Genomic DNA, 27,347 nt, shown 5'->3' with positions numbered 1-27,347 from the left:
GACTGAGTGCAGAGGGAGCCCTGAGATCATGACCTGAGCCCAAACCAAAAGTCATACACTTAACTGACTGATCCACCCAGGCGCCTCCCCCAATATATTTCTAATCATCTACATTATTTAATAAGAGTGACTGTAGAACTTAGAAGAGCTGATGTTATTATGTCCAGTTTTTAAAGCTATCACAGTTTCTAAGTCCGTGTGTTGTATAAAAATTGGGATTTGCTTTCTCCATTAAACAGTTTAAATCTGTGGTTCTCAAACCTTTTTCTGTATGTACACCATTTCCATGGGCATTGCCCTTCTGTCAGAAGTATTAGGAATGGAAGGTGTCCAGGAGTACCTTGCAATAGGAATTTTATGTCTTGATAGTTGATAATCACTGACTTAAACTGGACCACAGGGGTGCCTGGCTGGCTCAGTTGGAAGAGCATGTGCCTCTTGATCTCAGGGTCATGAGTTCGAGCCCCATGTTGGATGTGGGGATTACTAAAACAATAAAATAAACTTAATAAAACAGAGGACCACAGATCTTAATAGAGATTCAGCACTTTTATTTCATCTTGCTAGTATGTTAAATAGTAAAATATTAAACCCAAACAACCCAAGGAATTTATCTTGTAAAATATTAGAGAATGTTGATAAAAAAATAATTATCTTAGCTTATTCTCTCCTATTTCAAATATGTAAATGTAAAGGAGGTTCAGTTTTAATGATAAAATACTTTCCTCATAAAATGGTTCCTAATGACATTGACTGTGGGCTCTTTGAGTCCTCCCCATTCTTCACTGAAAAATTTAGGCCCCACTTCCTTCTTCAGGCAACCCTTGGTTGATTATTCTTTGATGTTTGGGCAGCTGGGCACCAGCATATTGCTCAGAAAATCCAAAACCTCTACCTCATTTCTTAGGTTAAAGACAGGGAACTTAATCTGAGTCTCTCATATAAGCATTATTTTGATGTCAAAGTACATCTCCATGAACAAAGATCATCTTTTTTCTGTCTTAATGAATGAACGAAATTTTAGTTTTCTGTTATCCCATTCCTTAAATTTTGCTGTATTCCTAATCTAGAAACATTTTCAGGGTTAAAGTAATGTTGATCAAATAAAAAATTCACCAGAAGATTGAAAACTAGAACTGTATAAAGCACATTGCATTTCATCTAGCTTCACATACCAGGCTCCATCAGTGATTAAACTGCTCACATGAAATAAGATAAAAATCTTTCATGCCTTGGAGTTGTCCTTTGGGACATCATCCCGGGCTTAACATGGTTCTTTCTGATGCTACAGAAAGTGTTGGAAGTAGAAATTCAAGTACCTTTTTATAGCACTTCTCCATCCTGAAGCAGGGACTCTCATGTATAGCATTTCAGCAAAGCTCTCGAAATTTCCTTACTTAATAGATTCTGGATAGGTTGGGGCTTGGCGTCTGTTAAAACAGCATTGTATGTGGAGTAAAAAAAAAAATCTGACTTTTGGTCTGTTTTCTGCTGATTGCTCTGACAAATCACTTAATCTTTCTGGATCCACAGTTTCCTAATCTGTGAAATGAGAAATTTTTGGACTTCTAAAATTTGAAGCCAGGAAGACACCCTTTGTATAGGGAATGGTCGAGGGATCGCCAAGACTGGAGGGTAGGATATGTTGCATCAGGCTGCCAGAGGGAGGAGGAGAAGTGAAATAATGTGAGAGGAACCAGGGAGAGGCAATCAGTGACACCCAGAACACATACTGGGGGAGGGAGAGGGATTTTATCCAGAATCCTGGCTTGGGCTGCTGGTTGGCTAGTGATGGTGGTCACTGCGGTAGGTCCTAAGCAGCAAGAGTAGATTTGTAGTGGAAGTTGAGTTCAGGTTTGTATATGTGTATATGTTGAGTTTGGGGGTCTGTGAGGACAAGACCTGGCCATGTCTAGTGGACAGTTCTCACATACTGATCTGGAGGTTGGGAATGTGATCTGGGGGCTGCTGGTGAGATTTGGAGATCTGAGACACAAAGATAGTGGTGGCAGCCAAAGGAATGAGTGAGCTTGCCTGAACAAAGTGGGAACCTCTTCTGGAGGGCAGGCGCGTGAGCTCACGTGCTGTTGGTCCCAGTGTCTGACACATAGTGGTTGCTCAATTGGGTCTGTTTTTTGGAGACTGAGAAGAGAGCATAAGACTGAACATTTAGTACCACCACCACGTAAGGAAGAGAGACTGTGGAGGTTGTTGCTAGAGGGAGAGGGAAAAACTAGGAGAGTGTGGTGTATAGCCAGAATTTCTCTCAAATGAGCCACATTGAAGAAACATAACTTGTTAATTAACTACCTGGTTGTTAACAGAAGTGTCCTTTTTTCTGTAGGCATTTCAGAATTTGCTACCTCTCCAGAGAAGGTCAGTGATTACATTTCTCCACTCTTGAACTTTGCTGCAGAGCATGTACCACGGGCAAAACACAAAGAGACACCTCTCTACATTCTCTGCACAGCTGGAATGAGAATCCTTCCTGAAAGGTGATCCTCTGCATGGGGTCAGGGCAGGCCAGGCCCGGGGCGGGTGGCCGTGGTTGTTGGTGCTGGTGGTAGTAGTGGTGTATGTATTCCCCACCTCCCCCTCCGCCGTCCCTTTTCCTTCTCTTCCTCCTCTTCCGTTATCATCACCGAAAGGAAGACAGTATAAATTCTTTCTTCAAATTTGGAATAGTACCACAACTGTTATTCCAGATATTCCAGAACTTAGCCAGAACTCACCAAAAATTGTTTTATGTATCTGTTTATTACTACAAATAGTAAACTATAAAGTAAACAATAAACTATAACCTATCAAGTGGTCATAAAAAAAACCCCTGATTTTGTGTGTTACTAATTTAACGATTGCAGTTGTAGTTTTACATCTGGGAATCACAGAATTGACACAACTCATGAAATTCCTTCCCAAAATAGTTTTATTCGGTGAATTACTTTGGATTTAAAATTTACTGTTTTTGTACAGGATATACCAGAGCCATAGTTTCTGTTTTGTTTTCTTTTGCTTTTTCCTCTTTTTAAAACAGAAAAATGTAGGCTCCATTTTGATGTGTCAATTTTGGGGTTGTCTTCCAGCCAGCAGAAAGCCATCCTGGAGGACCTCCTGACTGATATCCCTGTGCACTTTGACTTTCTGTTTTCTGACTCTCATGCAGAAGTCATTTCAGGGAAACAAGAAGGTTGGTATATTGGTCTTCAACTTGAAATTTGGGAAGTTACTCCTTTAAATCCTCCCCGTTTTTCCCAGTGTACGCTTCATTAAATTACTTTTACTCTCTTAAAATTTAGGAAATCATAGCCTTGAAATATTATTTTTAAATGGCAAAATTAGTTTCTTATATGACTGGTCTTTATTATCCAAACATTAAGCCATTTAAAAAATAGCTTAGTTTGTCTTTACACATCCAGGAAACATACATTGGATTCATTTTGATAGAAAAGGTTTGTGTTCCTTGCCTAAGGTATACAGCTTTTTGTAATATGATAATTGCTGCGTTATTGGAGCTTTCTGTTGATTTATTTGCTACAAAGGGGAAATTATTCTTGACTTTGATACACTGGGAAAATATTAGTTCTGTTGTCATGTAAATGATTCTACTTGAGAATGAAGTGACAAGTCAGTGAAATATTATCTGGGGAAGAGTTTGCCGGAAATAGAGACCAAAGCATTTATTTCAAAATCATCTGTCATTTCAGCAAATACCTCCTCCGTCAGAGGCACTGTAGAAAATACAAGCTGGGTGAAATTCAGATACTGCCATTGAGCTGTTTACAGACAAGTGAGGTACACAGTTAGCTGCCATATGAGGTAGAGTCTTAGGTGCCATAAGGAAGGTTAGGAAAAAGTACCATGGGAGTTTGAAAAAGGGAGATTTTTTTTTTTTTCCTTGCTAGGGGCATCATGGAGCAAGTGACGATTTAAACTGTGCCCCCGGGGATAGCTAGTTATAAGCATGCTGGAGCATGGTAAGGGTAGGGCTCTGAGAGAGAGATAGGAAGTACATTCCAAGCAGAAGAAATGATTTGAGGCAGCGTAGGTTAGAAAAGCTTGCACTGTGGACAGGGGAACAAAAATAGTTGGAGTGGCTTATGGCCCTTTTGAAAGGTGGTAGTAATACAAAAAGTTGCCCAGGTCTTGGTGATGTCAGTGTCATGGCAACGTGAGTTGCTCCTTTTTTCTCTCCCTTTTGATTTAAAACTAATCAGACTTCCATAACCCAGAAAAAGCAGCTCTGCATAGGACACCCAACAGATCCATCCATCTGAATATGGGTGGCTTGAACCTCAGAGGAGGCCATGGAGCCAGGCAAGTGTCAGCAGGCGCAGCAGTGGACCAACACAATTTTTCTAGCAGAGGAGGTGGAGGGTGAAGGTGGTGAGTTAGGGGTTTACCCGACAACACGTGCCAGCGATCTCTCTGAGCAGAGATTGCAGTGACTGAGAGGAGGGAAAGGAAAAGGAGGAAGGCACAGAGAATGTGTTTCCCGCTGTCTGCCCCAGGATTCTGGCAAGAGGATCACCCATGGACCTCTGAGATCCCCACCCCCACTTGCAGATCCCCTACCAGGCTATGGGCACATTCAAAGCCCCAAGTACTAAGCACACACTTCCACCAACTCTGCGGTCACCTTTTTTTTTTTAAATTACCAACTGTTGAACTGTTAGGATCAAAGTAAAAAAAGCCTTACCTAAATAAGAAAGGTGTCCACAACTTGAAATGCAGCAGAAAGAGCACTTTTTATCAAACACTGAAAAATCATGTTAATATGGTATCACAAAAAGAACATGGCAGTTTTCCCAGTAATTGAGCCCAAAGACATGGAATATTTAAATCTAACTGATAAAGAATTTAAAATACTATTATAAAGAAATTCAGTGAGCTCTAAAGAAAACTCAGGAATAAACTGAATGAACAGAAGGGAGTACTTTACCAAAGAGATTAAACTTCTAAAAAACCAAACATTCTGGAGCTGAAGAATTCAATACATGAGATGAAGAATGCACTAGAATGCATTGGAAATAGAGCAGATGGAGGCGAGAATAAGCAAGCTTGAGGATGGGAGTATAGAAATGGTTCCCTTAAAAGGAGGAGCAAGACCTAAGATTTTTAAAAAGTGAAGAAACCCTGTGAGAACTATCAGACTCCATGAGAAGAACCAACGTAAGATTAGAGGGTATCCCAGGAGAAGAGAGCGTATTTAAAGAGGTAATAGAGAACTTCCCAAACCCAGGGAAGGAACTGGATACACAAGTCTATGAGGCTAATAGACCACCTTATTTATCTCAGTGCAAAAAGACCTTCTCCAAGACACACCAGATTAAAACTGTCAAAAGTCAGTGATAAATTATTCTGAAGGAGACTAGGGAGAAAAAAAGACAGTAACCTACAAAAGAAGTCCCGTCAGAGTATCAGCAGATTTCTCAGTGGAAACTCTGCAGGCCAGGAGAGAGTGGAATGACACGTTAAAGTATTGAAAAATACAAACTGCCAGCTGGGAATACTCTATCTGACAAAGTTATCCTTTGGATATAAAGGCGAAATAAAGGCTTTCCCAGACAAACAGAAGTTAAGGGAGTTCACCACCCAGACAACTTAAAAGAAATGTTGAAAGGAGCTTTTCAAGCTGAAATGAAAAGAGGAAGGTACACCAAAGTCTGATTAAGGTGATAAATAGAAAAACTAACTTTTTTAGAATAATATATTAAACAAGGAAAAAGGTTAAAAGAAAACATTAAAAGTAACCATAGCTACTATAACTTGGTCACACCATCACAGCATAAAAAGATAATTTGTGACATCAAAAATATAAAAGGGGAAGAATAAAAGGTTGGAAACTTTATAGGCGAACAAAAATAAATTGCTACCCGTAGAAAAAAGACTGTTCTACCTACGAGATGTTTTATGTAAACCTCATGGTAACCACAAAGCAAACATCAGAACAGAGAGACACAAAACATAAAAAAAGGGGAGACTAAACAAACTGCAAACTTTTTTTAAAAATTTTATTATGTTATGTTAGTCACCGTACAATACATCATTAGTTTTTGATGTGATCCACGATTCATTGTTTTCGTATAACACCCAGTGCTCCATGCAGTACGTGCCCTCCTTAATACCCATCACCGGGCTAACCAATCCCCCCACCCCCCCTCCCCTCTAAAACCCTGTTTGTTTCTCAGAGTCCATAGTCTCTCATGGTTCATCTCTCCTTCCGATTCCCCCCCTTCATTTTCCCCTTCCTTCTCCTAATGTCCTCCATGCTATTCCTTATGTGCCACAAATAAGTGAAACCATATGATAATTGACTTTCTCTGCTTGACTTATTTCACTTAGCATAATCCCCTCCAGTCCCATCCATATTGATGTAAAAGTTGGGTATTCATCCTTTCTGATGGCTGAGTAATATCCTATTGCATACATGGACCACATCTTCTTTATCCATTTATCTGTTGAAGGGCATCTCGGCTCTCTCCACAGTTTGGCTATTGCGGACATTGCTGCTATGAACATTGGGGTGCATATGGCCCTTCTTTTCACTACATCTGTGTCTTTGGGGCACATACCCAGGAGTGCAATTGCTGGGTCATAGGGTAGCTCTATTTTTAAATTTTTGAGGAACCTCCACACTGTTTTCCAAAGTGGCTGTACCAAGTTGCATTCCCACCAACAGTGTAAGAGGGTTCCCCTTTCTCCACAACCTCTCCAACATTTGTTCCTTTCCCTGTCAATTTTTGCCATTCTAACTGGTGTAAGGTGGTATCTCAATGTGGTTTTAATTTGAATTTCCCTGATGGCTAATGACGATGAACATTTTTTCATGTGTCTGTTAGCCATTTGTATGTCGTCTTCAGAGAAGTGTCTTTTCATATCTTCTGCCCATTTTTTGACTGGATTATTTGTTTTTTGTGTGTTGAGTTTGAGAAGTTCTTTATAGATCTTGGATACCAGCCCTTTATCTGTAGTGTCATTTGCAAATATCTTCTCCCATTCTGTGGGTTGCCTCTTTGTTTTGTTGACTGTTTCCTTTGCTGTGCAGAAGCTCTTTATCTTGATGAAGTCCCAAAAGTTCATTTTTGCTTTTGTTTCACTAGCTTTTGGAGATGTATCTTGAAAGAAGTTGCTGTGGGCAATGTCAAAGAGGTTACTGCCTATGTTCTCCTCTAGGATTTTGATGGATTCCTGTCTCAGATTGAGGTCTTTCATCCACTTTGAGTTTATCTTTGTGTATGGTATTAGAGAATGGTCCAGTTTCATTCTTCTGCATGTGGCTGTCCAATTTTCCCAGCACCATTTATTGAAGAGACTGTCTTTTTTCCATTGCATGTTTTTTCCTGCTTTGTCAAAGATTATTTGACCATAGAGTTGAGGGTCCATATCTGGGTTCTCTGTTCTGTTCCATTGGTCTATATGTCTGTTTTTGTGCCAGTACCATGCTGTCTTGGTAATCACAGCTTTGTAATACAGCTTGAAATTGGGCAACGTGATGCCCCCAGCTTTGTTTTTCTTTTTCAACATTTCCTTGGCGATTTGGGGTCTTTTCTGATTCCTTACAAATTTTAGGATTGTTTGTTCCAGCACTTTGAAAAATGTCATTGGAATTTTGATCAGGATGGCTTTGAAGGTATAGATTGCTCTGGGTAGCATAGACATTTTAACAATGTTTATTCTTCCGATCTATGAGCATGGAATGTTTTTCCATCTTTTTGTGTCTTCTTCATTTTCTTTCATGAGTGTTCTGTAGTTCCTAGAGTATAGATCCTTTACCTCTTTGGTTAGGTTTATTCCGAGGTATCTTACGGTTTTTAGTGCTATTGTAAATGGAATCGTTTCTCTAATTTCTCTTTCTACAGTTGTGTTGTTAAAGAAAGCCACTGATTTCTGTGTGTTGATTTTGTATCCTGCCACATTACTGAATTGCTGTATGAGTTCTAGTAATTTGGGGGTGGAGTCTTTTGGGTTTTCCACATAAAGTATCATGTCATCTGCAAAAAGAGAGAGTTTGACTTCTTCTTTGTCAATTTGAATACCTATTATTTCTTTTTGTTGTCTGATTGCTGTTGCTAGGACTTCTAGTACTATGTTGAACAATAGTGGCGAGAGTGGGCACCCTTGACGTGTTCCTGATCTTAAGGGAAAGGCTCTCAGCTTTTCCCCATTGAGAATGATATTCGCTGTGGGTTTTTCATAGATGGATTTTATGAACTTGAGGAATGTTCCCTCTATCCCTATACTCTGAAGAGTTTTAATCAGGAAAGGATGTTGTATTTTGTCAAATGCTTTTTCTGTATCAATGAGAGGACCATATGGTTCTCTCTCCTCTTATTAATGTGTTCTATCACATTAATTGATTTGCGAATGTTGAACCACCCTTGCATCCCAGGGATAAATCCCACTTGGTCGTGGTGGATGATCCTTCTAATGTATTGTTGGATCCTATTAGCTAGGATTTTGTTGAGGATTTTGGAATCCATATTCATCAGGGATATCGGTCTGAAATTCTCCTTTTTGATGGGGTCTTTGCCTGGTTTAGGGATTAAGGTGATGCTGGCCTCATAGAGGGTTTGGAAGTTTTCCTTCTGTTTCTATTTTTTGAAACAGCTTCAGTAGAATAGGTATTATTTCTTCTTTGAATGTTTGGTAGAATTCCCCAGGGAATCCATCAGGCCCTGGACTCTTGCGCGCCTGGGTGGCTCAGTCGTTAAGCGTCTGCCTTCGGCTCAGGTCATGATCCCAGAGTCCTGGGATCGAGCCCCGCATCGGGCTCCTGCTCAGCGGGAAGCCTGCGTCTCCCTCTCTCACTCCCTCTGCTTGTGTTCCCTCTTTCACTGAGTCTCTCTCTGTCAAATAAATAAAATCTTAAAAAAACAAAACAAAACCTTGGACTCTTGTTTTTTGGGAGGTTTTTGATCACTGCTTCAATTTCGTTACTGGTTATTGGCCTATTCAGATTGTCAGTTTCTTCCTGTTTCAGTCTTGGCAGCTTATAGGTTTCCAGGAAGGCCTCCATTTCATCCAGATTGCTCAGTTTATTGGCATATAGTTGTTGATAATAATTTCTAATAATTGTTTCTATTTCCTTGGTGTTAGTTGTGATCTCTCCCCTTTCATTCATAATTTTATTAATTTGGGTCCTTTTCTTTTGGATAAGTCTGGCCAGTCGTTTATCGATCTTATTAATTCTTTCAAAGAACCAACTTCTAGTTTCGTTGATCTGATCTACTGTGTTTCTGGTTTCTAATTCATTGATCTCTGCTCTAATTTTAATTATTTCTCTTCTAATGCGTGGCTTAGGTATAGTTTGTTGCTTTTTCTCTAGTTCTTTAAGGTGTAGAGTTAGTTGGTGAATACGGGATTTTTCTATTTTTTTGAGTGATGCTTGCGTTCCTGTGTATTTCCCCCTTAGGACTGCCTTTGCAGTATCCCATAGGTTTTGGACCAATGTGTTTTCGTTCTCTTGATTTCCATGAATTGTTTAAGTTCTTCTTTGATTTCCTGACCCAAACATTCTTGAGCAGAGTGGTCTTTAGCTTCCAAGTGTTTGAATTTCTGCCAAATTTTTTCTTGTGATTGAGCTCCAGTTTTAAAGCATTGTGGTCTGAGAATATGCAGGTAATAATCTCAGTCTTTTGGTATCAGTTGAGACCTGATTTGTGACCCAGTATGTGGTCTATTCTGGAGAAAGTTCCAAATGTGCTTGAGAAGAATGAGCATTCTGTTGTTTTAGGGTGGAATGTTCTGTATATATCTATGAGGTTCATCTGGTCCAGTGTATCATTCAAAGCTCTTGTTTCCTTGTTGATTTTCGGCTTAGATGATCTGTCCATTGCTGAGAGTGGAGTATTGAGGTCTCCTACAATTAACGTATTGTTATCAATATGACTCTTTATTTTGGTTAACAGTTGGCTTATGTAGATGGCTGCTCGCATGTTGGGGGCATAGATATTTTCAATTGTTAGATCTTCTTGTTGGATAGACCCTTTAAGAATGATATAGTGTCCTTCTGTGTCTCTAATTACAGACTTTAGTTTAAACCTGTGAAAAAAGCAGAGTAAAATGGTGGTTACTAGGGAATGGTTTAACTTCATAAAGTAAAAATTCCATTATTTCAAAACAGTTTCAAATGGAAGCTGGCACTGAGGGAATTCTATTTTTACCTATGTAAGTGATAGGAAACTATAAATTTTAAAGTTGAGAGTTCTTGGAAAGCCTCTAGGAAAATACACATCAGTAGGGATGCTTTATTTCAGATAATGTGTTCACAGGTTGTCAGGGAGTAAAGTAAACGAGTTGTTTGCCCTAACTGCATCGATAAGAGTTGTACAAAGTATCTTAAAACTTTATCCTTCTTATCTCCTCCCCCATAAAATGTCTATAGGTGTGTATGCTTGGATTGGCATTAATTTTGTCCTTGGACGATTCGAGCATATTGAGGATGGTAAGTATCATGTTTCCAACCAGTGTGTCTGACTAGAAATGATGGCTGGTCTGTCTAATCCCAAAGGATAAAAAAGGAGCTAAGTTTTGTTTTTTAAAGATTTTATTTATTTATTTGAGATAGAGAGCATGATCGAGGGGCAGAGGGAGAGGAAGAAGCAGGCTCCCTGCCGAGCAGGGAGCCCGATTTGGGACTCGATCCCAGGACCCTGGGATCATGACCTGAGCTGAAGGCACACGCTTTACCGACTGAGCCACCCAGGTGCCCCAGGAGCTGAGTTTTGTGACACAGCTAAGCGTGTAGGAGTAGAGAGAGGAGCTGCTCTTTCCCACTATGAACTTGGCTTTAGGTGGGAGGAGTAGGCTGAGTTTGCCCAGGTGGGCTTGAAGGTACCATGAAGACAAGAGGACTCGTCAGAAGATCCCCATTCTCCGGATTGATTCTGTTCCAATGGATGTTTCTTGTTCTTTGCAGATGAGGATGCAGTTGTGGAGGTTAACATTCCTGGTAGTGAAAGCAGGGAAGCTATTCTCCGTAAAAGGACAGCCGGTATTCTGGACATGGGAGGCGTGTCAACTCAGATAGCATACGAAGTTCCCAAAACTGTAAGCTTTGCCTCCTCACAGCAGGTTACTATCCGTACAAATTTTCTTCCTTTTGGTTTGGTTTTCCTTTAACATGTCTCCATCATTTTTGTTTTGTTTTCTGAGTCTGAACACATCTTTACTATGCTTGCTGAGGCCCTACCTTCCCAACCCAGGAGAACGGAGTCAGGAGGAAGCCACGCAAACCTCCGCTAAGCCGTTTGTGTTTGTTCATTGAAGTCAGCTGGTTTGTTTTCTAAACTGGGAGTTTTTGTTTGGTATAAATTTTAGTCACATGCTTGAATTTTTGTTTGTGTTTTCTCTTCAGTTACTTCTTTTTCAACAGATACTTTAAGACTTAATGTAATGGCATCATATTTCTTTTAAGTTATAGCTGAGGAATGTACTGGGGTTTCTTTTAAGGCTTAGACAGCTTTTGACTTTTCTAGAAAGGATTGGGGTTTGTATGCACTGCTTGCACATTTCTGAACTTAGGGTTTCTTGTTTTCTCCCATGCCCCTCAGGGCTCGCAGTCACTGCCTGGAGTTTCCCAGTAGACCAGGCAGCCTTGTATAGAGAGCACCAGAAAGGTTTCCACATGTGTTCCTGAACTGCTACGTGTCTTCACGACTCTGTTTCCACTCAGCTGTAAATTACTACCAAAGCCTGGTGTCCTACACTTTCCCCTAGCATGGGGTAGTGGTTAAAAAAGTCTGGGCTCCATCATCACGCTGGCCTCACTAGATGTGTGACCTTAAGCACATCGCTTAATGTCTTTGAGCTGTAGGTTCTTCATCTATAAATGTGAATGCAAGCACCTCTCACACAGGGTTTTTATAAAGCTGAAATGAGGTAGTGCATATAATATATCCGATGTACTGCCAGCCACCTCGTGTTCGCTTACTAAATGTTATTGGTATATTTATTAAGCTCTTTACAAAAATGCTTTGTAAATTCAAATATTACGATCTGTGTGTTCTGCTTCTCATCCAGGCATGCCTCTAGAAACTATTACACTCTTTATTAAAAGTCATATTTCCCCCCCAAGACAAAGTAAAAAAATACATAGAAAGTGAGTTTGGAAAAATACTGAAAAAGCAGGGTTAAAACTTTTCCATGGGTGCATCATCCAAAAAAAAATCATTGTTAGCATTTTGGTGTGTTTCTTTTCATTCATTTTTCTGTCTTTATGGTTTTTTTTCAAATATAGTTATTATATCTTACCATTTATACAATTTTGTGTCCCTTGTTTAACAGTGCGTAAGCATGTTCCTCCATAAACTGTTGATTACCATAATTAACTAAACCCTCCTTGGAATTGTAGATTTTTTTTTATCTTTTAAAACAATTTTTTTTAAGATTTTATTTATTTATTAGAGAGCAGGAGTGGTGGGGAGGGGCAGATGGAGAGTTTCTGAGAAGCAGACCCCATGCTGAACAGGCAGCCCGATGTAGGGCTTGATCCCAAGACCCTGAAATCATGACCTGAGCCAAAGGTAGATGCCTAACTGACTGAGCCACCCTGGCGCCCCAGAGTTGTAGATTTAGATGACACTCAGTTTTTTCTCTCACAGAACACAGAGGTCATCTTTGTATGTAGAGACTTTTCGATGTTTAGAATTATTTCTAAAGCATAGGCTTCCATAAGTAGGTTGACTAGATCAGAGGATATGAACTATGTTGCTAACTTCCCTTTACAAAAAGCAACAGTATCACAGATGTGCAGCCTCTCTGGATTCTCTTAAGTCAGAATTGTCATATTGAAATCTGAGGGACGCTTAGAGGGGTCCTTGGGAAATGCAGAAGCAGATATTTTTGCTGCTTTTAGATGAGAATCTTTTTAGATCCTTCTTTTTCACAGGAGGTAATTTTTTTTGTATTGCTTAAAATATTAAAGCTTTTTATCCTTGCATGTGCAGGAAGAAGTAGCTAAGAACTTGTTAGCTGAATTTAACTTGGGATGTGATGTTCACCAGACTGAGCATGTGTACCGAGTCTATGTGGCCACATTTCTTGGGTTTGGTGGCAATGCTGCTCGACAGAGATATGAAGACCGAATATTTGCCAGCACAGTTCAAAAGAACAGGTAAAGCACCTTCCACTTCTCAGGATTCACTTTCAAACCTGGGTCTCTCCTCATAGAAAACATATGGAGGCAAAGCAGGGAGACCTCAAGCAGCAGAAGTCTATCAGCACTGTCAGTTTTGACTCCCCTGCCAGCTGAGAAATGAAAGGACAGCAGGATCCCTACCTTTGGCCCTGAATCCTTCGAGGCTCTGAAGGAAGAGCTCTCTCTCAGACCCACACCTCCCTGGATTAGAAATTTCACTATTAATGTTTTGAAATAGTTTTAAGCCCCAGGTAGTGTATTTCACATTGCAAAGTCCTTGGGAAGCTCAGCACCTGGGCCACTGCAGATGTCCTGGAGGCCTGCAGTAAGTGATGATCAAATTGTCTTTGACGATGGAAGTGAATTATGTGATGTTCTGGTGTGTTCATTTAGTGGATAAGACCAGCCTGTACAGTCATTTAGTGGATAAGACCATAGAGAAAGAAGTCATTCAGGAAAAAGAAGTGATCTAGAAGTCTAAGTTAGTGATCTTAAGCATTTTTTGCAGTGAAACTTTTAAAAATGAGTTTATGGGGTGCCCCAAAGGGCGACCAGCCACTACCAGCATTTCCTTAAGTTCTGTGAGGACTGCCAATGGATGAGAGCAAACAGGGCTGGGACTTGGGCACTTAACCTGCAGCAGCAGGTAACACAGGCCTTTCAGGAGGGAGAGAATACTCAGATTCCAGAGCCTGAGGCCTGTGGTTAGATGTATGAGAGCTTAGCCAATTCCATTCAAACTATTACAAACACAAGTACCCTCATCCCAGTGACGCGAGCTTCAGCGGCCTGTCCATGGACGAGTACAAGCTGATCCTGTCCACAGACACTTTGGAAGAGTTAAGGAAATGAATAAAGGCATATGGAAGACACTGCAGGAGAAGTTTGCCCCCAGGAATCCCAAAGAGAAGCAGAAGGCCTGGGCTCGGTCCTTATCTCATCCATGCACCTAAGCGTGGAGTCTTGTACCTTGCCATCATAAATAAAACTGCCCTGATTTACAAAAAAAAAGAAAAACAAAAACAAAAAACTGAGTTTATAAAAAATTTTGCTATAAAAAATATATAAAACAAAAGCAGCACTTTAATTTTTTTTTAAGATCTTATTTATTTATTTGTCAGAGAGAGAGCACAAGCAGGGGGAGTGGCAGGCAAAGGCAGAGGGAGATGCAGACTCCCCACCGAGCAAGGAGCCTGACACAGGACTCAATCCAGGACCCTGGGATCATGACCTGAGCCAAAGGCAGACACTTAACGGACTGAGCCACCCAGGCAACACTCTAATCAGTTTAAATTTATAAGTTTAAGTATATAGCAATTTTATATTTGAAATTGGTCCATAAGAAAAGCAAAGCTGTTTGGATGAATAAAAATATCTGAAATCTGGGGTTTTATAAAATATCCTCTTAATTACTATGTTTAGTTTAGTTTTTTTTTTTTTTTGATAACCAGTTTTGAGGGAAAAAAATCCCAATTCGTAGAGATAAATGGTAGTATGTTCCTTGATCAGTTTAATCTTGATAAACCTGTGGAGGCCTGAACTTTAAGAAAGACCAAGTCAGAGCCATTCAGTACCACATTTTCCAGAAATTCACAGATGTGAATAGGAAGAGCAATAAAAAACTTGTTCTTTTTCTGCTCCAGACATTAATTGAATGGCGTTAGTTAAGAGATTGGTTAGTCCCATCGTTTCTTTTAAATGTATATATTATAGTACGTTTTGTTATAATAATTTTTTATAATAGTCTTAAATAGAAATATTTTATAAGTGATGTTTGAATTAGAACTTTGGAGAAACACCTGCAATGCTAATTTTTACTAATTGGTTTTAATGTCAAGAAACTTGCATAACAGTTCAGTGGTCCTTCTTAATTTAGATGTAGGGCAACTAAAAACAGTAGTGTTGAAGTACATTTGACTAGTCTTGGACTTTTTTTTTTTGAGATATTACTTATGTATTTATTTTAGAGAGAGCGAGTGTGTGTGAGCCAGGGGAGGGGCAGAGGGAGAGAATCTCAAGCAGACTCTCCAGAGTGTGGAGCCTGATGTGGGGCTCGATCTCACAACCCTGAGATCATGACCTGAACTGAAACGAGGAGTCGGACACTTAACTGAGCCACTCAGGTGCCCCATCTTGGACTTTTGTAATAATTATAAACAGTCGTCATTTTATACATATGTCATGAATTGAGCCTTGAAATGCATAGTTATCTCTTTGCCATCAGTAGCAACTGAGTTTTCAAAATAAGACATTTTTAATTAATGGCAAAGACCTTAATTTATTACATTCAAGTGCATGTTGAGTTGCCCTGATCTTCAGAATAGACAACTTGTCAGTTGAGTGACTGATAGTAATATTTAAACACCTTTTAGGCCCATGTGATGTCACGGTATCAAACACTAACATAGACGCCATTGTTGTGAGCTCTTTTCTGTTCCTCAGTTGCTTAGCGGTGAGAAGTGGTGAGTACATACAGTGGGATGACAGGTCTTAGTGCAGGGACATTTCATCAGGAAGTCAGTTGTAAGCACAGTGCATTTCAGTGGACAGTTAAGATTTCTTTTCCATGGGACTTCTCAGAACCTTGTATTACAATAGAAACTCTCTTACCTGCAGCAATCGGGATCAAGAGTTGATTTTTAAAAATCAGGTAAAACAGAGAATCAAAAATAGAATGAAACAGCAGGTTTATTTTGTTTTAAGTATTCATGTGCCAGTCTTTTGCTCTGGATTGAGGTCTTTTCTCAGGCTACACCCGTCACAGCTCTGGCACGCACTGCACCTGCTCATCTCAGTGTCATTCTGGCTTCTTTAAAGACTACCAAGGGCTTAACAGACATCTGTGAAGCAATTTGATACCAGTTCTTCTTGATTTTCCCCATTTTTTTAAACCTTGCTAATACTGAATTTGACAGCAGTTTTCAAGCAAGCACCTTGCCTTTATCTAAGGCTTGGAGCCTGGCTTAGATGGGGCCAGTGACTTCTTTCCGCGGTCACATTTCATCTCTGTATACTGAAACCCACAGGCTCTAGTGGCAGAACAGGATTGGAAATGACACAGCTGGTGGGCATTCACCTTCAGTGAACTTGAAACCGAGAGGAGCGTAGGAACCACAGATGCTCGGGCTGAGAGCACCAGGCCACATTCCAGGGTACGGAAAGCACTGGTCATCCGACAGGGTAGCTGTCTCACTGGACCCTGTTTCAGTGTCTGCCCTACACACATGTGGATGGATGGTGAATCTCCAGGAGGGGCCCAAGAGCCTGTTTCCCTAACCTTATGATCCCAGAACCCTTCTTCATTCCCACAGAACACCTCACAGAGCTCATGGTCCACAGAATGTCTTAAGAAACACTGACTTGTAGCTGCTTCTTCAAAACATGGTTTTCTGTCAGTCTCAAATCAAGTTTCTCTTTGTCCTGTAGGCTTCTGGGGAAACAGACCGGTCTGGCTCCTGATACGCCATACCTGGACCCCTGCTTGCCCCTGGACATTAAAGATGAAATCCAGCAAAATGGACAGACCATGTACCTCCGGGGAACAGGAGACTTTGACCTGTGTCGAGAGACCATCCAGCCTTTCATGAATAAAACAAATGAGACACAGACCTCCCTCAATGGCATCTACCAGCCCCCAATTCACTTCCAGAACAGCGAATTCTATGGCTTTTCGGAGTTCTACTATTGCACTGAAGATGTGTTACGAATGGGGGGGGATTACAATGCTGCTACTTTTACTAAAGCTGCAAAGGTAACCTTCAAAGAAACCCTCTTCGCCCGCATGCTTTTGAGAGACTGGTGTAGACAGTGGCAGCTTATGTCCGTCCTGCACATCGAGAGGCCCGGGTCAAGAGATGGGGAAGGTGGAGGATGGAAGGGTGTAGTGCAGCATGTTGGGGATCCTGTTCCCTTGGTTGAGCAAGAGACGTAGTCCCAGCAGGAGTCAGAAGTCCACGGTGAGCGGACCTCGGCCCACCACTCCATGAACCGCCCTGATCACAAGTGGCTTCCAGATGACAGACTTGTACACTTCTGGGTAATAATGTAGCCATGATCTGGTCACACTCCTGGCAGCCTTCCTGTCCCTTAGCTGCCAGGACCCCTGTTCTCTTGTTGGCCCCTGCCTTTCTGAGGGTTGCTTAGGCTCTTTCAGGGGTTCCCCACCTTTATACCCTTTAACCCTGGGTGATCCCCAACAGCCATCTTTGGCCCTTGGACCTTCAGGCTCTTAGACAGTCTCACCCTTGCTCACGGGTTGCTGCTACTGCTTGTCAAGAAAAGGGTCCAGTCCTGACCCCTGCCTATGAGATTTCATGTCCCAAAACAAACCCACCCTTTTCCCTTTGTTCCCCTCGTTCTGTGATGTTGTCTGGGTTAATGGCGTCCCCGACCATCTAGTCCACCTCCCAAAACTCAGGAGTTCTAGACTTCTCCCCGCCATTCATTCCCACCTCGCTGCACATGCCCTATAATCAGTCAACAAGCACATTACTTGATGCATGACCATTTCTCAAAGCCCTCCCTACTTTCCGTCCTGCTCTCAGTGCCCTAGTGAGGCCTGTGGCTGTCACCTGTAGGAGCCTCCCAGTTGGTCTTCTTGCCTCTGGTCTCCCTCCATCGTCTACTCCCCACGCCACTCGCAGAGAGTTCTGTCCAAGACACAAGTGCAGTCCCCTCTCCTTTTTATAGTCTTCAGCGGCTTCCTTTTGTACCAGGATAAATTGCAAGTGCTTCCACATGTCATCCCCACCCAGGAGCGTCCCCTCCCCACCCAGCACGCACGCCCTCACTCTCATCACTGCGGACTTCATTTCCCTAACATCCAGCCTACTTCCCTCCTTGTTCACAGTGTTTCCTCTGCCCTCAATGCCTGTCCACACCTCTCACCCCAGACTGAGTGCTGTTCTGTGTTCCCTGCTGCACATTTCACCATCTCTCAGAGCCTCAGTTTCTTCGTCCTTGAAATAGAGGTTGGAATCCTAGCCATGCCAAGGAATGGCTTTAAGTATTCTGTTCAGAAAAGGCACTTCGTGCTCAATAAATGTTAGCTATTAATATTATTACAAATAACTTCAGGAAAAGATGGCACCTCTTGCCCTTCTCTGAAAGACAGGCCTTTTGTAGTCATGTTGGTGTTCCCAGGGCCTTGCACTGTGGAGCCACAGACCTAGGTACCCCCTCGGACCTAGCTGAAGTACCACTTCACTTTTCCGAAAGTTTCTGCCTGTCACAGGCAGTCACGCAGGGGGAAACGTAAGCAGCTTTGAAGAGGTTGGTTGTGGGCAGTGAAATTCTCTGTAACAATAACTTTGGCAGCATTTTAAGACAGAACAAGCACTGTCTTTGCTAATCAGTGAGTATTTGCTGGAAGCTTGTGCATCCTGTCTTCACGTTACACATAGACGTTAAGCTTGTGTTGCCTAATTGGAAGGATCTGTTTGTTAGGAATATGAATTTAGTCAACCGTTTGTAAAATGAAGAAACCGTTAAACCTTAACCAATGATTTCTTTGGGGTGAAATTTCTTCTAGGATTATTGTGCAACAAAGTGGTCAATCTTGCGGGAACGCTTTGACCGAGGACTCTACGCCTCCCATGCCGACCTCCACAGGCTAAAGTAAGCAGTGGGTGGCTGAGCCCATGCGGTTTCACAGAACCGTGCATCAGTGTTGGCACCTGGCTTGCCACACCCTGGCCCCGACCTGCTTTCACATCCTCATCGATCACTGTTTCTCCTCCTCTATCCTGGGGCTACTTTCAGACGGGACAACAGATACTTGTGTCCAAACATAGCTGACAGTTTTTTATTCAGTTTTGCTTTTCCTTCCACCTGGAGTTCCCTTGTTCATCCCCTGCTTGTTGAAGTCCTGGCCAGACCTCAGAGTCAGGTCAGACGCTGTCCCTTTCGAGTCTCCCTCTTGCCCATTCAAGCAGACTCCATCCCTCTCTCGGTCTCCAGAGCACACATTATGTTTCCCTAGTGGCATTTATCAGATTCTGCCTTACTTCGTAATTCTTTGTTGCTTTTTTAAAATGCCGTCATTATAAGTCATTTAAGTACATGGGCTATCTTATTATTTGCTATTATATCTCATTACTAACTTAGCTCAGCACTTTGCAATAAGTAAGCCTCTGATAAATATTTACTTTGCAAAGCTTCTGATAAATATTTAGAATCATAGAATATCAAAGCTGAAAAGGACCCTTCTGCTTTCTCATTTTATAATTTAAAAAACTGAGGTCCAAAGAAGTTGGGACTTGCTCAGTATTTATCAGACAGTAAATGATGGAATGCCTGAGGAAAAAAATCTGTCATAGCAAGGTATGAAACCATACCGAGACCAAGTTTCATGCGCTAACCGATTTTGGCAGGTGAACTGTTTCGGATTATGGGACAAGGGGCACAAACCAAGTCGATCAACTGGAAGTGTATAGGGTTGTTTGGCTGCCCAAAGTGCCGGCCTGTGCACCCACCGTGGTCGTGGGGGAAGGACATCTCAGTGTATGGTTCATTTTGACAAGTAAATGAATCCCACTTACGTTTATGCTTGGTGTTCTTAGGTATCAGTGCTTCAAATCGGCCTGGATGTTCGAGGTGTTTCATAGGGGCTTTTCGTTTCCTGTCAACTATAAAAATTTAAAGACAGCCTTACAAGTTTATGACAAGGAGGTTCAGTGGACGCTCGGAGCAATCCTTTACAGGACCCGTTTTTTACCCTTAAGGTATGGCTATGGATTTGGTAACAAGAAAAACAAAATAGGCTTTTCTGCATTGTGATACAGCACGGCAGCTATGGTTTGCGGGTGTTTGGGCGTGCTGGGCGTGGACAGGACTGTAGACCACAGTTTGACTTTGGTCTTCCCCACCCATGCTTCCTTCCCACCCCACCCATCCCATCCTGTGCAGCACAAAAGCTTTTGATTAATCTCAAGCATCTTTCCCTAACCCCTGCACAGAAGGGCTGTTTCTGGTTCTTCACCTTTATGGCTTTGGACTCCTCCTCAAAATACTGTTCTTAAGGTATAAAATAAATACCATAGGGTACAGAGGAAACCCCCGTATTGAAATACATTTATCAAAATATTACAGAATAGGGGCGCCTGGGTGGCTCAGTTGGTTAAGCGACTGCCTTCGGCTCAGGTCATGATCCTGGAGTCCCGGGATCAAGTCCCACGTCGGGCTCCCTGCTCAGCAGGGAGTCTGCTTCTCTCTCTGACCCTCTTCCCTCTCGTGCTCTCTATCTCTCATTCTCTCTCTCTCAAATAAATAAAATCTTTAAAAAAAAATTATTACAGAACACAGGCCTGTGACATATTTTTGTTCACACATGAAATAACCAGTCAGGCAGCAGCGCTACTACTTGCTGTGATTTCAGTATAGGGATATGTGTCGGTATTTTGAGGCATCTGCAAACCACCACAGTGTGATATAAAAGATCTTCAAGCTTCCCCACAGTCAGTCACAAGTACTGCTGACACTGCGGTTCTTTGCTGTCCGCATTCATGGTCAGTGGGAATGCCAGTCAGAGACTGGCAAGTAAGGATGGACATTTCCCCGTTCACGTTCACAGACCGGCTGCCCGCTGTCCCCATGTAAGAACCCTGGGCCACTGATAAACAAGGAATTCGCTTCTTGGGGTTTTTTTTCCCTTCATCTAATTGAGCGTGTCCCAGTAGTGGGTATTATGGCTCACAGACAGGTGCTCTCGTTCCACATTGGCTTCTGTGTGTTAGTGAAACTGTCACTGTTCTTTTACATTTCTCTGATTTTTGTTTACCGAATGACAATGATGGTAACTGCCACAGACTTACAAATGCACTTTCATGTGTTCTCTTGTTACTACTTACAACCACCCTCTGTTAGGCCACATTAGCCTACATTTTAGAGGTGAGGAAACTGAGTCTCAGAGACCGAGATGACAGTTTTTGTCTGCAGCGCCGAGTCCTAAACCAGCTCCCTCCGGCCCATATCCTTGCACATTTTTCCCATAGCCTGCGCGCTGTTCCCATACCCTGCGCGCTCTTCCCATACCCTGCACGCTGTTCCCATATGCTGCACGCTGTTCCCATACGCCGCACGCTGTTCCCATACCCTGCACACCGTTCCCATATGCTGCACACCGTTCCCATACGCTGCACATTGTTCTCATAACCCTGCGTGCAGTTCCCATACCCTGCGTGCTGTTCCCATACCCTGTGCACTGTTCCCATACACTGCACGCTGTTCCCATACGCTGTGCGCTGTTCCCATACCCTGCGCGCTGTTCCCGTATGCTGTGCACCGTTCCCATACGCTGCACATTGTTCCCATAACCCTGCGTGCAGTTCCCATACGCTGCACGCTGTTCCCATACGCTGCACACTGTTCCCATAGCCTGCGCGCTGTTCCCACACGCTGCACACTGTTCCCATACCCTGCGCGCAGTTCCCATACGCTGTGCGCAGTTCCCATACCCTGTGCGCAGTTCCCATACGCTGCACGCTGTTCCCATACGCTGCGCACTGTTCCCATAGCCTGCGTGCAGTTCCCATACGCTGCGCACTTTTCCACCGCGTGGCTTGCCTGATGAGTCCCGTTCTTACTTAACCTGTGGTGTTTGCTTTTGTTTCCGTGCGAGCAGAGATATCCAGCAGGAGACCTTCCGGGCCAGTCACACTCACTGGCGGGGCGTCTCCTTTGTCTACAATCACTACCTGTTCTCAGGCTGCTTCCTGGTGGTCGTGCTCTCCATCCTCCTGTACCTGCTGCGGCTCCGGCGCATTCACAGGCGCACACCGCGCAGCGCTTCGACTGCCACCCTCTGGCTGGAGGAAGGCCTTCCGTCCCAGAAGATTGCCGGTACCTTGTGAACGGGAATTCGAGAGCCCGGCGAGACTTTCTGAAGGAAAAGCCATTTTTTGCCTCAGGGTTTCTCCTCTTTATTCTCATTTGGTTTTGTTTTTCCTTTCCCAATTTTTGTTCCTTGAAACAAAAACAAAATCCATTGTTTGTAAGCTCTGCTGTCCCAGAAGTACTGCGTTTAGCCGTTTTGCATATAGCTTTAAGTTGAGCAGGGAAAAGGGAAAATCACTTCATTCTTGCTGCGTAGGATGGCTACCTAAGACTTTCTGTTTTTCTTTGAGGTATGTTAAATTTTAAACAGATGCACTTTGATACTGGAGGGAATGGCAAAGCTGTTTTCCATCAGAGGAGGTAGCACTGAGAGTGATGCTTTCTCAGAACCAGAACCCGACTGACTGAATCATAGTCCTCTTTTTGTTTAGCTCAAAAGCTCTGACCTACACAGGGTGATGTGTGGTTTTTAGTTCTTGTTCAGATCTGTCACTATATGTTTTCTTTGTAGGCTTAAAAAATCAAAACCATTTATACCTGAGATAGAAATATAGGAACCAGGAGATAACTATTTTTAAAATTGATAATCCTGGAAGATGTGAAATAATGACTACAGCAGTGTGTGTGTGTGTGTGAGTGTGTGAGAATGTGTGTGTGAGAGAATGTGAGAGAGAATGTGTGTGAGAGAAACTGAAATGTTTTTGTGTATGTGTGAGAATGTGTGAGAGAGAAAATATGTGAGAGAATAGAATGTGTGTGAGTGTGTGTGTGTGAGAGAGAGAGAGAAATGATAAAGAGGATGAGAGAATGCCGTGCTCTTTCTTTTAAAAACACACACTTCAGAATTTGTTTCATTTCTTTTTATGTAGAAAAATCCCCATTACCATTCTTTCCTGACCACAGGTAATGACTTTCTCAGTCCCACCTTTCAGCAGCCCTAGAATATTATGTCCTTGAGTTGGAAAATTCATCAAGTTTCACTGGTTTCAAGGTCATGAGAACTGGAGCTAGTGCCTGCTGACACGCACGTCAGCATTTCTTAGTGGTACATTTTTGCTGGTTTCATGTGCTCCAGTTTCTTCCAATTTCAAGTTGGTGTTCCCGTCCTTAATGAAAAATGGTCGCAGCAGTTTTATCTTGGAGACCCCATGCTTAGCTTGACCGGTTGTCTTTATTACAGTCACAGTTGAGGCTGTGGTGGTAATGCCACTGTAAATCCTGACTAAGAGAAGGGCCTGACTTTAATACAAGAAATAAACTCACAGTTTGAGAAAACGAGTTCAACATTCTAAACAGAAACCTGAAGAGAGCAACTGGATTGGCTTATGTGAGATTGGTTGTTTTTCACCTATTCATTTAGTTTAGAGGCTTTGGGAATTCTCATAGCTAGTTTTTTTTAGGTGAAGTTCTTTTTGTGAGTGTGTGTGTACATGCATGCTATTTCTTAATCCCAGAACGGTTAAATTCGTCTGGTTGGTAGCAAATGTGTATTTTGAGAACCAACAGCTGCTTCTCCAGACAGTATTCATTAAAGAAAGGATTCAGATCCCGTAGCCCTTATTCAACTTTAAAAAATTGGATTTTATTTATGTTTATTAACTATTTAAAACAGGGCATATATCATATGTATATTGATGACTTGAAAAGATCACAAATATATAAAAGAAATGCAGATTCTCTTACTCTGCTCTTCAAAGTGAATATTCTAACAGTGAGAAAGTTATTGGTAGAATCTTTGTCTCTCAGCTATCCAGAAGGTTGGAGGAGCTCGGTGGTGGTACAGCCTCTTCTGTCAGGGAGGAGGGAGGTAAATGTCCCTGTGGAAGACCCAGATTCTGAAACGCTGGTCTCCAGCTCTTAAAGTGCTTGGTCCCTGGTAAACGCTGTTCCTTATCAAGACCCAGCCACACACGGGCAGTGTTGTAGATACCCCTGGAGTAGAGTGAGCTGGCGTGCTTCCCCTTGAATCCTCAGACAGGGCCTGTTCTGTGGACTGTGGGGAGCATCGGTGTTGAAGAGGAAATGTGTTTACACTTGAGCTTTTCTACCGCCAACCATTGGGAGTAGTAAGTAACCTGGAAATGAAACTCTTCAGACACCTGGAGTATGTGATTTTGCCTTTAAAACAAGGCAAGTGTTAGCCAGCGTAGGCCCAAATTTAAATGGGCCTTAATTAAGACTTCCTACCATAAGTAGCCACCTTTTACGTAAACGGTGCCAATTTGGTCCAGGTCTGTACCGTCTGGGGAGCAGAATGGAGACAAATAGGAGTTCTGCTTTACGCCTGGTCTAAGGATCCCTGGGCAAGGACCTACCTCACTGTCCAAAAGAAATCCCAAATCAGGGTTCCGAGGCCCAAACAGCCTTATACTTTACATAGTTAAGTGCCCATGTTCCCCTGTCAAAGAACTCCTTGGCACACTATTGGCCACAGGGAAAACCTAGAAGACTCTTGAGCTGCGAGTGGTTTTTCAATTCTGAAAGGGTTAGTAAAGAAAAAAACGGAAGAACATGCAACAGAGACTGTATGTGACCTGTAGAGCCTAAAATACTTACTAAATGTCCCTTTATGGACAAACGTCCCGTTAAGACGTTCGCTGACCCCTGCACGGACAACCCCATTCAAGAAAGAATATGCATTGGCATTCTCTTAATTCAGGACGCTAGTTACCATTTGTGGGCCTGGAAAGACGTGCAAGAGAAGAGACCAAACTTCAATCTTAAAATATTTGAGTATGCACCAGAATTCCACTTCATCTTTCCCTTTATTTTCAAGATCCGTTTTCTCCTAAGCCAGCAAACATGTCCTCCCCGACAGGTTTAAAAAGTGCTGTTCGGGAGGGCCCATCGTGTGGTGCTGAGAGGCCTGTGGTCTCAAGAGGTTCGCACGTGGCTCTTTCTGATGCTGTGGAGGGCCAGGCTGCGAGGCAAGCATGGGAGGAGCTTAATTCAGGAGAAGAATTCATATCAATTAAGGGCTGGCCAAGAAGGCAGGGAACTGGGAATGCTTGGAAAATAGGAAGCAAAAGAAATTGGACCAGTGGAAACTTGCTAAGAGCCTTGTGGAAGAGGGGGTGGAGCAAGATGGCAGAGGAGTAGGAGACCTGGATTTTGTCTGGTCCCAGGAATTCAGCTGGATATGGATCAAACCATTCTGAACACCTACGAACTCAACAGGAGATCGAAGAAAGGAATAGCAACAACTCTCTGAACAGAAAAGCGACCACTTTCTGGAAGGTCTTTTCTGATTTGTTGAGTGTATATTTTCTGGGACATTGTTAACCTGTTAGCATTTTGTTCTCTCATTCATCTATTCTCCTCTCGACAAAATGACAACACAGAAAAAATCACCTCAACAAAAAGAACAAGAGGCAGTACCGACTGCCAGGGACCTACTCAATATGGACATTAGTAAGATGTCGGAACTAGAGTTCAGAATGATAATTTTAAAGATACTAGCTGGGCTTGAAAAAAGCATGGAAGTTATTAGAGAAACCCTTTCTGGAGAAATAAAAGAACTAAAATCTAACCAAGTCGAAATCAAAAAGGCTATTAATGAGGTGCAATCAAAAATGGAGGCTCTAACTGCTAGGATAAAGGAGGCAGAAGAGAGAATTAGTGATATAGAAGACCAAATGATGGAAAATAAAGAAGCTGAGAAAAAGATAACTACTGGATCACGAGGGCAGAATTCGAGAGATAACTGATACCATAAGATGAAACATTAGAATAATTGGGATCCCAGAAGAAGAAGAAAGAGAGGGGCAGAAGGTATATTGGAGCAAATTATAGCAGAGAACTTCGCTAATTTGGGGAAGGAAACAGGCATCAAAATCCAGGAGGCACAGAGAACCCCTCTCAAAATCGATAAAAATAGGTCTACACGCCGACATCTAATAGTCAATCTTACGAGTCTCAGAGACAAAGAGAAAATCCTGAAAGCTCGGTACAAGAGATCTGTAACCTACAATGGTAGAAACATTAGACTGGCAGCAGACCTATCCACAGAGACCTGGCAGGCCAGAAAGGACTGGCATGATATATTCAGAGCACTAAACGAGAAAAATATGCAGCCAAGGATACTATATCCAGCTAGGCTGTCATTGAAAAAAGAGCCTTGTGGAAGAAAAACACTCTCTCTTGAGCCTTGCTAGAAGTGCTACAGGCAACACTGTTCTCCCATCCTCGTGCTGTGTGTTACTTCTTGCTAAACCCCCCAAGGACTTGAGTGAAGATTTTAGAGTCCACTGAGGGACATCACAGTTTGAGTACAAACACACCCATTTTGTACCAGTGCTTTTTGCATATTTCCGCCCTAAACTACTGGCATTAGGCCTGGGGGTAAGCTGGAGAAGCTGCCTGCTGCTAGGCCTGGCCCCCCCTGCACCCTGCTCCCCCACCCCCCAGAGCCTGGGAAGGTCGCTTGTTCGCCACCCATTGTCCACACCTGTGCACTCAGGCAAGATCTAGATTGACAGATACTTAAGTTTTAAAGATCAGGCCCACATAGTTTTCTTTAGAAGAAGCATGCATCACTTAGCAGGAAGCTCGAAAAAAAGGCAAATGTGTTTTCTAAACTTAAAAAAAAAAAAAATCAGCTTTAGGATTTTGTGTGGTTATGTGCAATGCAGCAAAACTACCTACACGTAAATTATTTTGTTATTTATTTCTACTTCCATGTTTCATTTTTTATGATACTGATTTTCCTGTTCAGTAATGAATGATATGACCAACCCAGGAGAATTCTTTGTGCTGTTACTGAGATGATATTTTACAGTTAGGAATTACAAAAACTGGATCTTTTAAATGTTTTTTGTAATTATTATTTAAATGATGTTTACCATTCAAAGTAAGAATAATCATCTTTGGGGTATTGTGGTGTCATATCATTTTCCATGTTCTGCCGCTTCATGTTACCACACTTACACACAGATGGGTGTCGAGAGCCAATAAAATGAAAGCTCATCCGCTCGCCCATAGACTCTTTGTGAGCTTGCTTTCTTATGACTGAAATAGATTTTTCTCTGCTGTTCGAATCTTGTTACCTGTTAGAATGTTTAGTTGAACTTGAATCTAAATTCAGTACAATAAATCGTCTGAATCTGACTGCACACTCCTCATTTGCTGTATTTGTGTGCGTATAAGGAAGCCCTGTTGTCTGGAGGGAGGGTTCTCTGTGTTCTGCGGCACAAAAGCCAAGCATTTCCCAGGGAGAAATATTTACCGAGGTGTAGTATCCACCCATGCATCAACAATAACAGCCATTCTGAGACAACTGTTGATAGAGTTATCATTTTAAAATACCTGTGAACTATGGAATATAGCCCAGAAAATGGAAATTAACCAACTTTTACATGTTTTTTCTTATAAGTAGCTA

The 27,347-nt window shown here is 42.2% G+C and overlaps 1 protein-coding gene and 1 pseudogene across 5 annotated transcripts in view; both read left to right on the top strand.

Annotated features, from left to right (window-relative positions):
• Positions 1-27,081, top strand: part of ENTPD4 (ectonucleoside triphosphate diphosphohydrolase 4) — a 39,158-nt gene extending 12,077 nt beyond the window's left edge. For 2 of the 5 annotated variants that reach the window (XM_088020996.1, XM_028114325.2), the window contains 9 exons: positions 2,345-2,495; positions 3,084-3,187; positions 10,385-10,444; positions 10,919-11,073; positions 12,948-13,114; positions 16,565-16,889; positions 18,669-18,754; positions 19,699-19,860; positions 21,842-27,081. In XM_088020996.1, coding sequence (XP_087877122.1) covers positions 2,345-2,495; positions 3,084-3,187; positions 10,385-10,444; positions 10,919-11,073; positions 12,948-13,114; positions 16,565-16,889; positions 18,669-18,754; positions 19,699-19,860; positions 21,842-22,187 — 1,556 coding nt within the window. In that variant the 3' untranslated portion in view covers positions 22,188-27,081. Of the gene's footprint in view, positions 1-2,344; positions 2,496-3,083; positions 3,188-10,384; positions 10,445-10,918; positions 11,074-12,947; positions 13,115-16,564; positions 16,890-18,668; positions 18,755-19,698; positions 19,861-21,758 lie in introns of all 5 variants that reach the window. The other 3 variants (XM_028114326.2, XM_028114328.2, XM_028114327.2) reach the window with 3 other exon arrangements.
• LOC148164827 (ubiquinol-cytochrome c reductase complex assembly factor 2 pseudogene) lies at positions 13,492-14,091 on the top strand (annotated as a pseudogene).
• Positions 27,082-27,347: the final 266 nt, after the last annotated feature.

This window comes from Eumetopias jubatus, unplaced genomic scaffold (assembly GCF_037043125.1).
Source record: "Eumetopias jubatus isolate StellerSeaLion01/CBP00866 unplaced genomic scaffold, mEumJub1_p1.0 scaffold_2, whole genome shotgun sequence".
Taxonomy (NCBI): domain Eukaryota; kingdom Metazoa; phylum Chordata; class Mammalia; order Carnivora; family Otariidae; genus Eumetopias; species Eumetopias jubatus.
The sequence above is the reverse complement of the archived record's forward strand: the minus strand, read 5'-3'. Positions and strand labels throughout refer to the sequence as shown.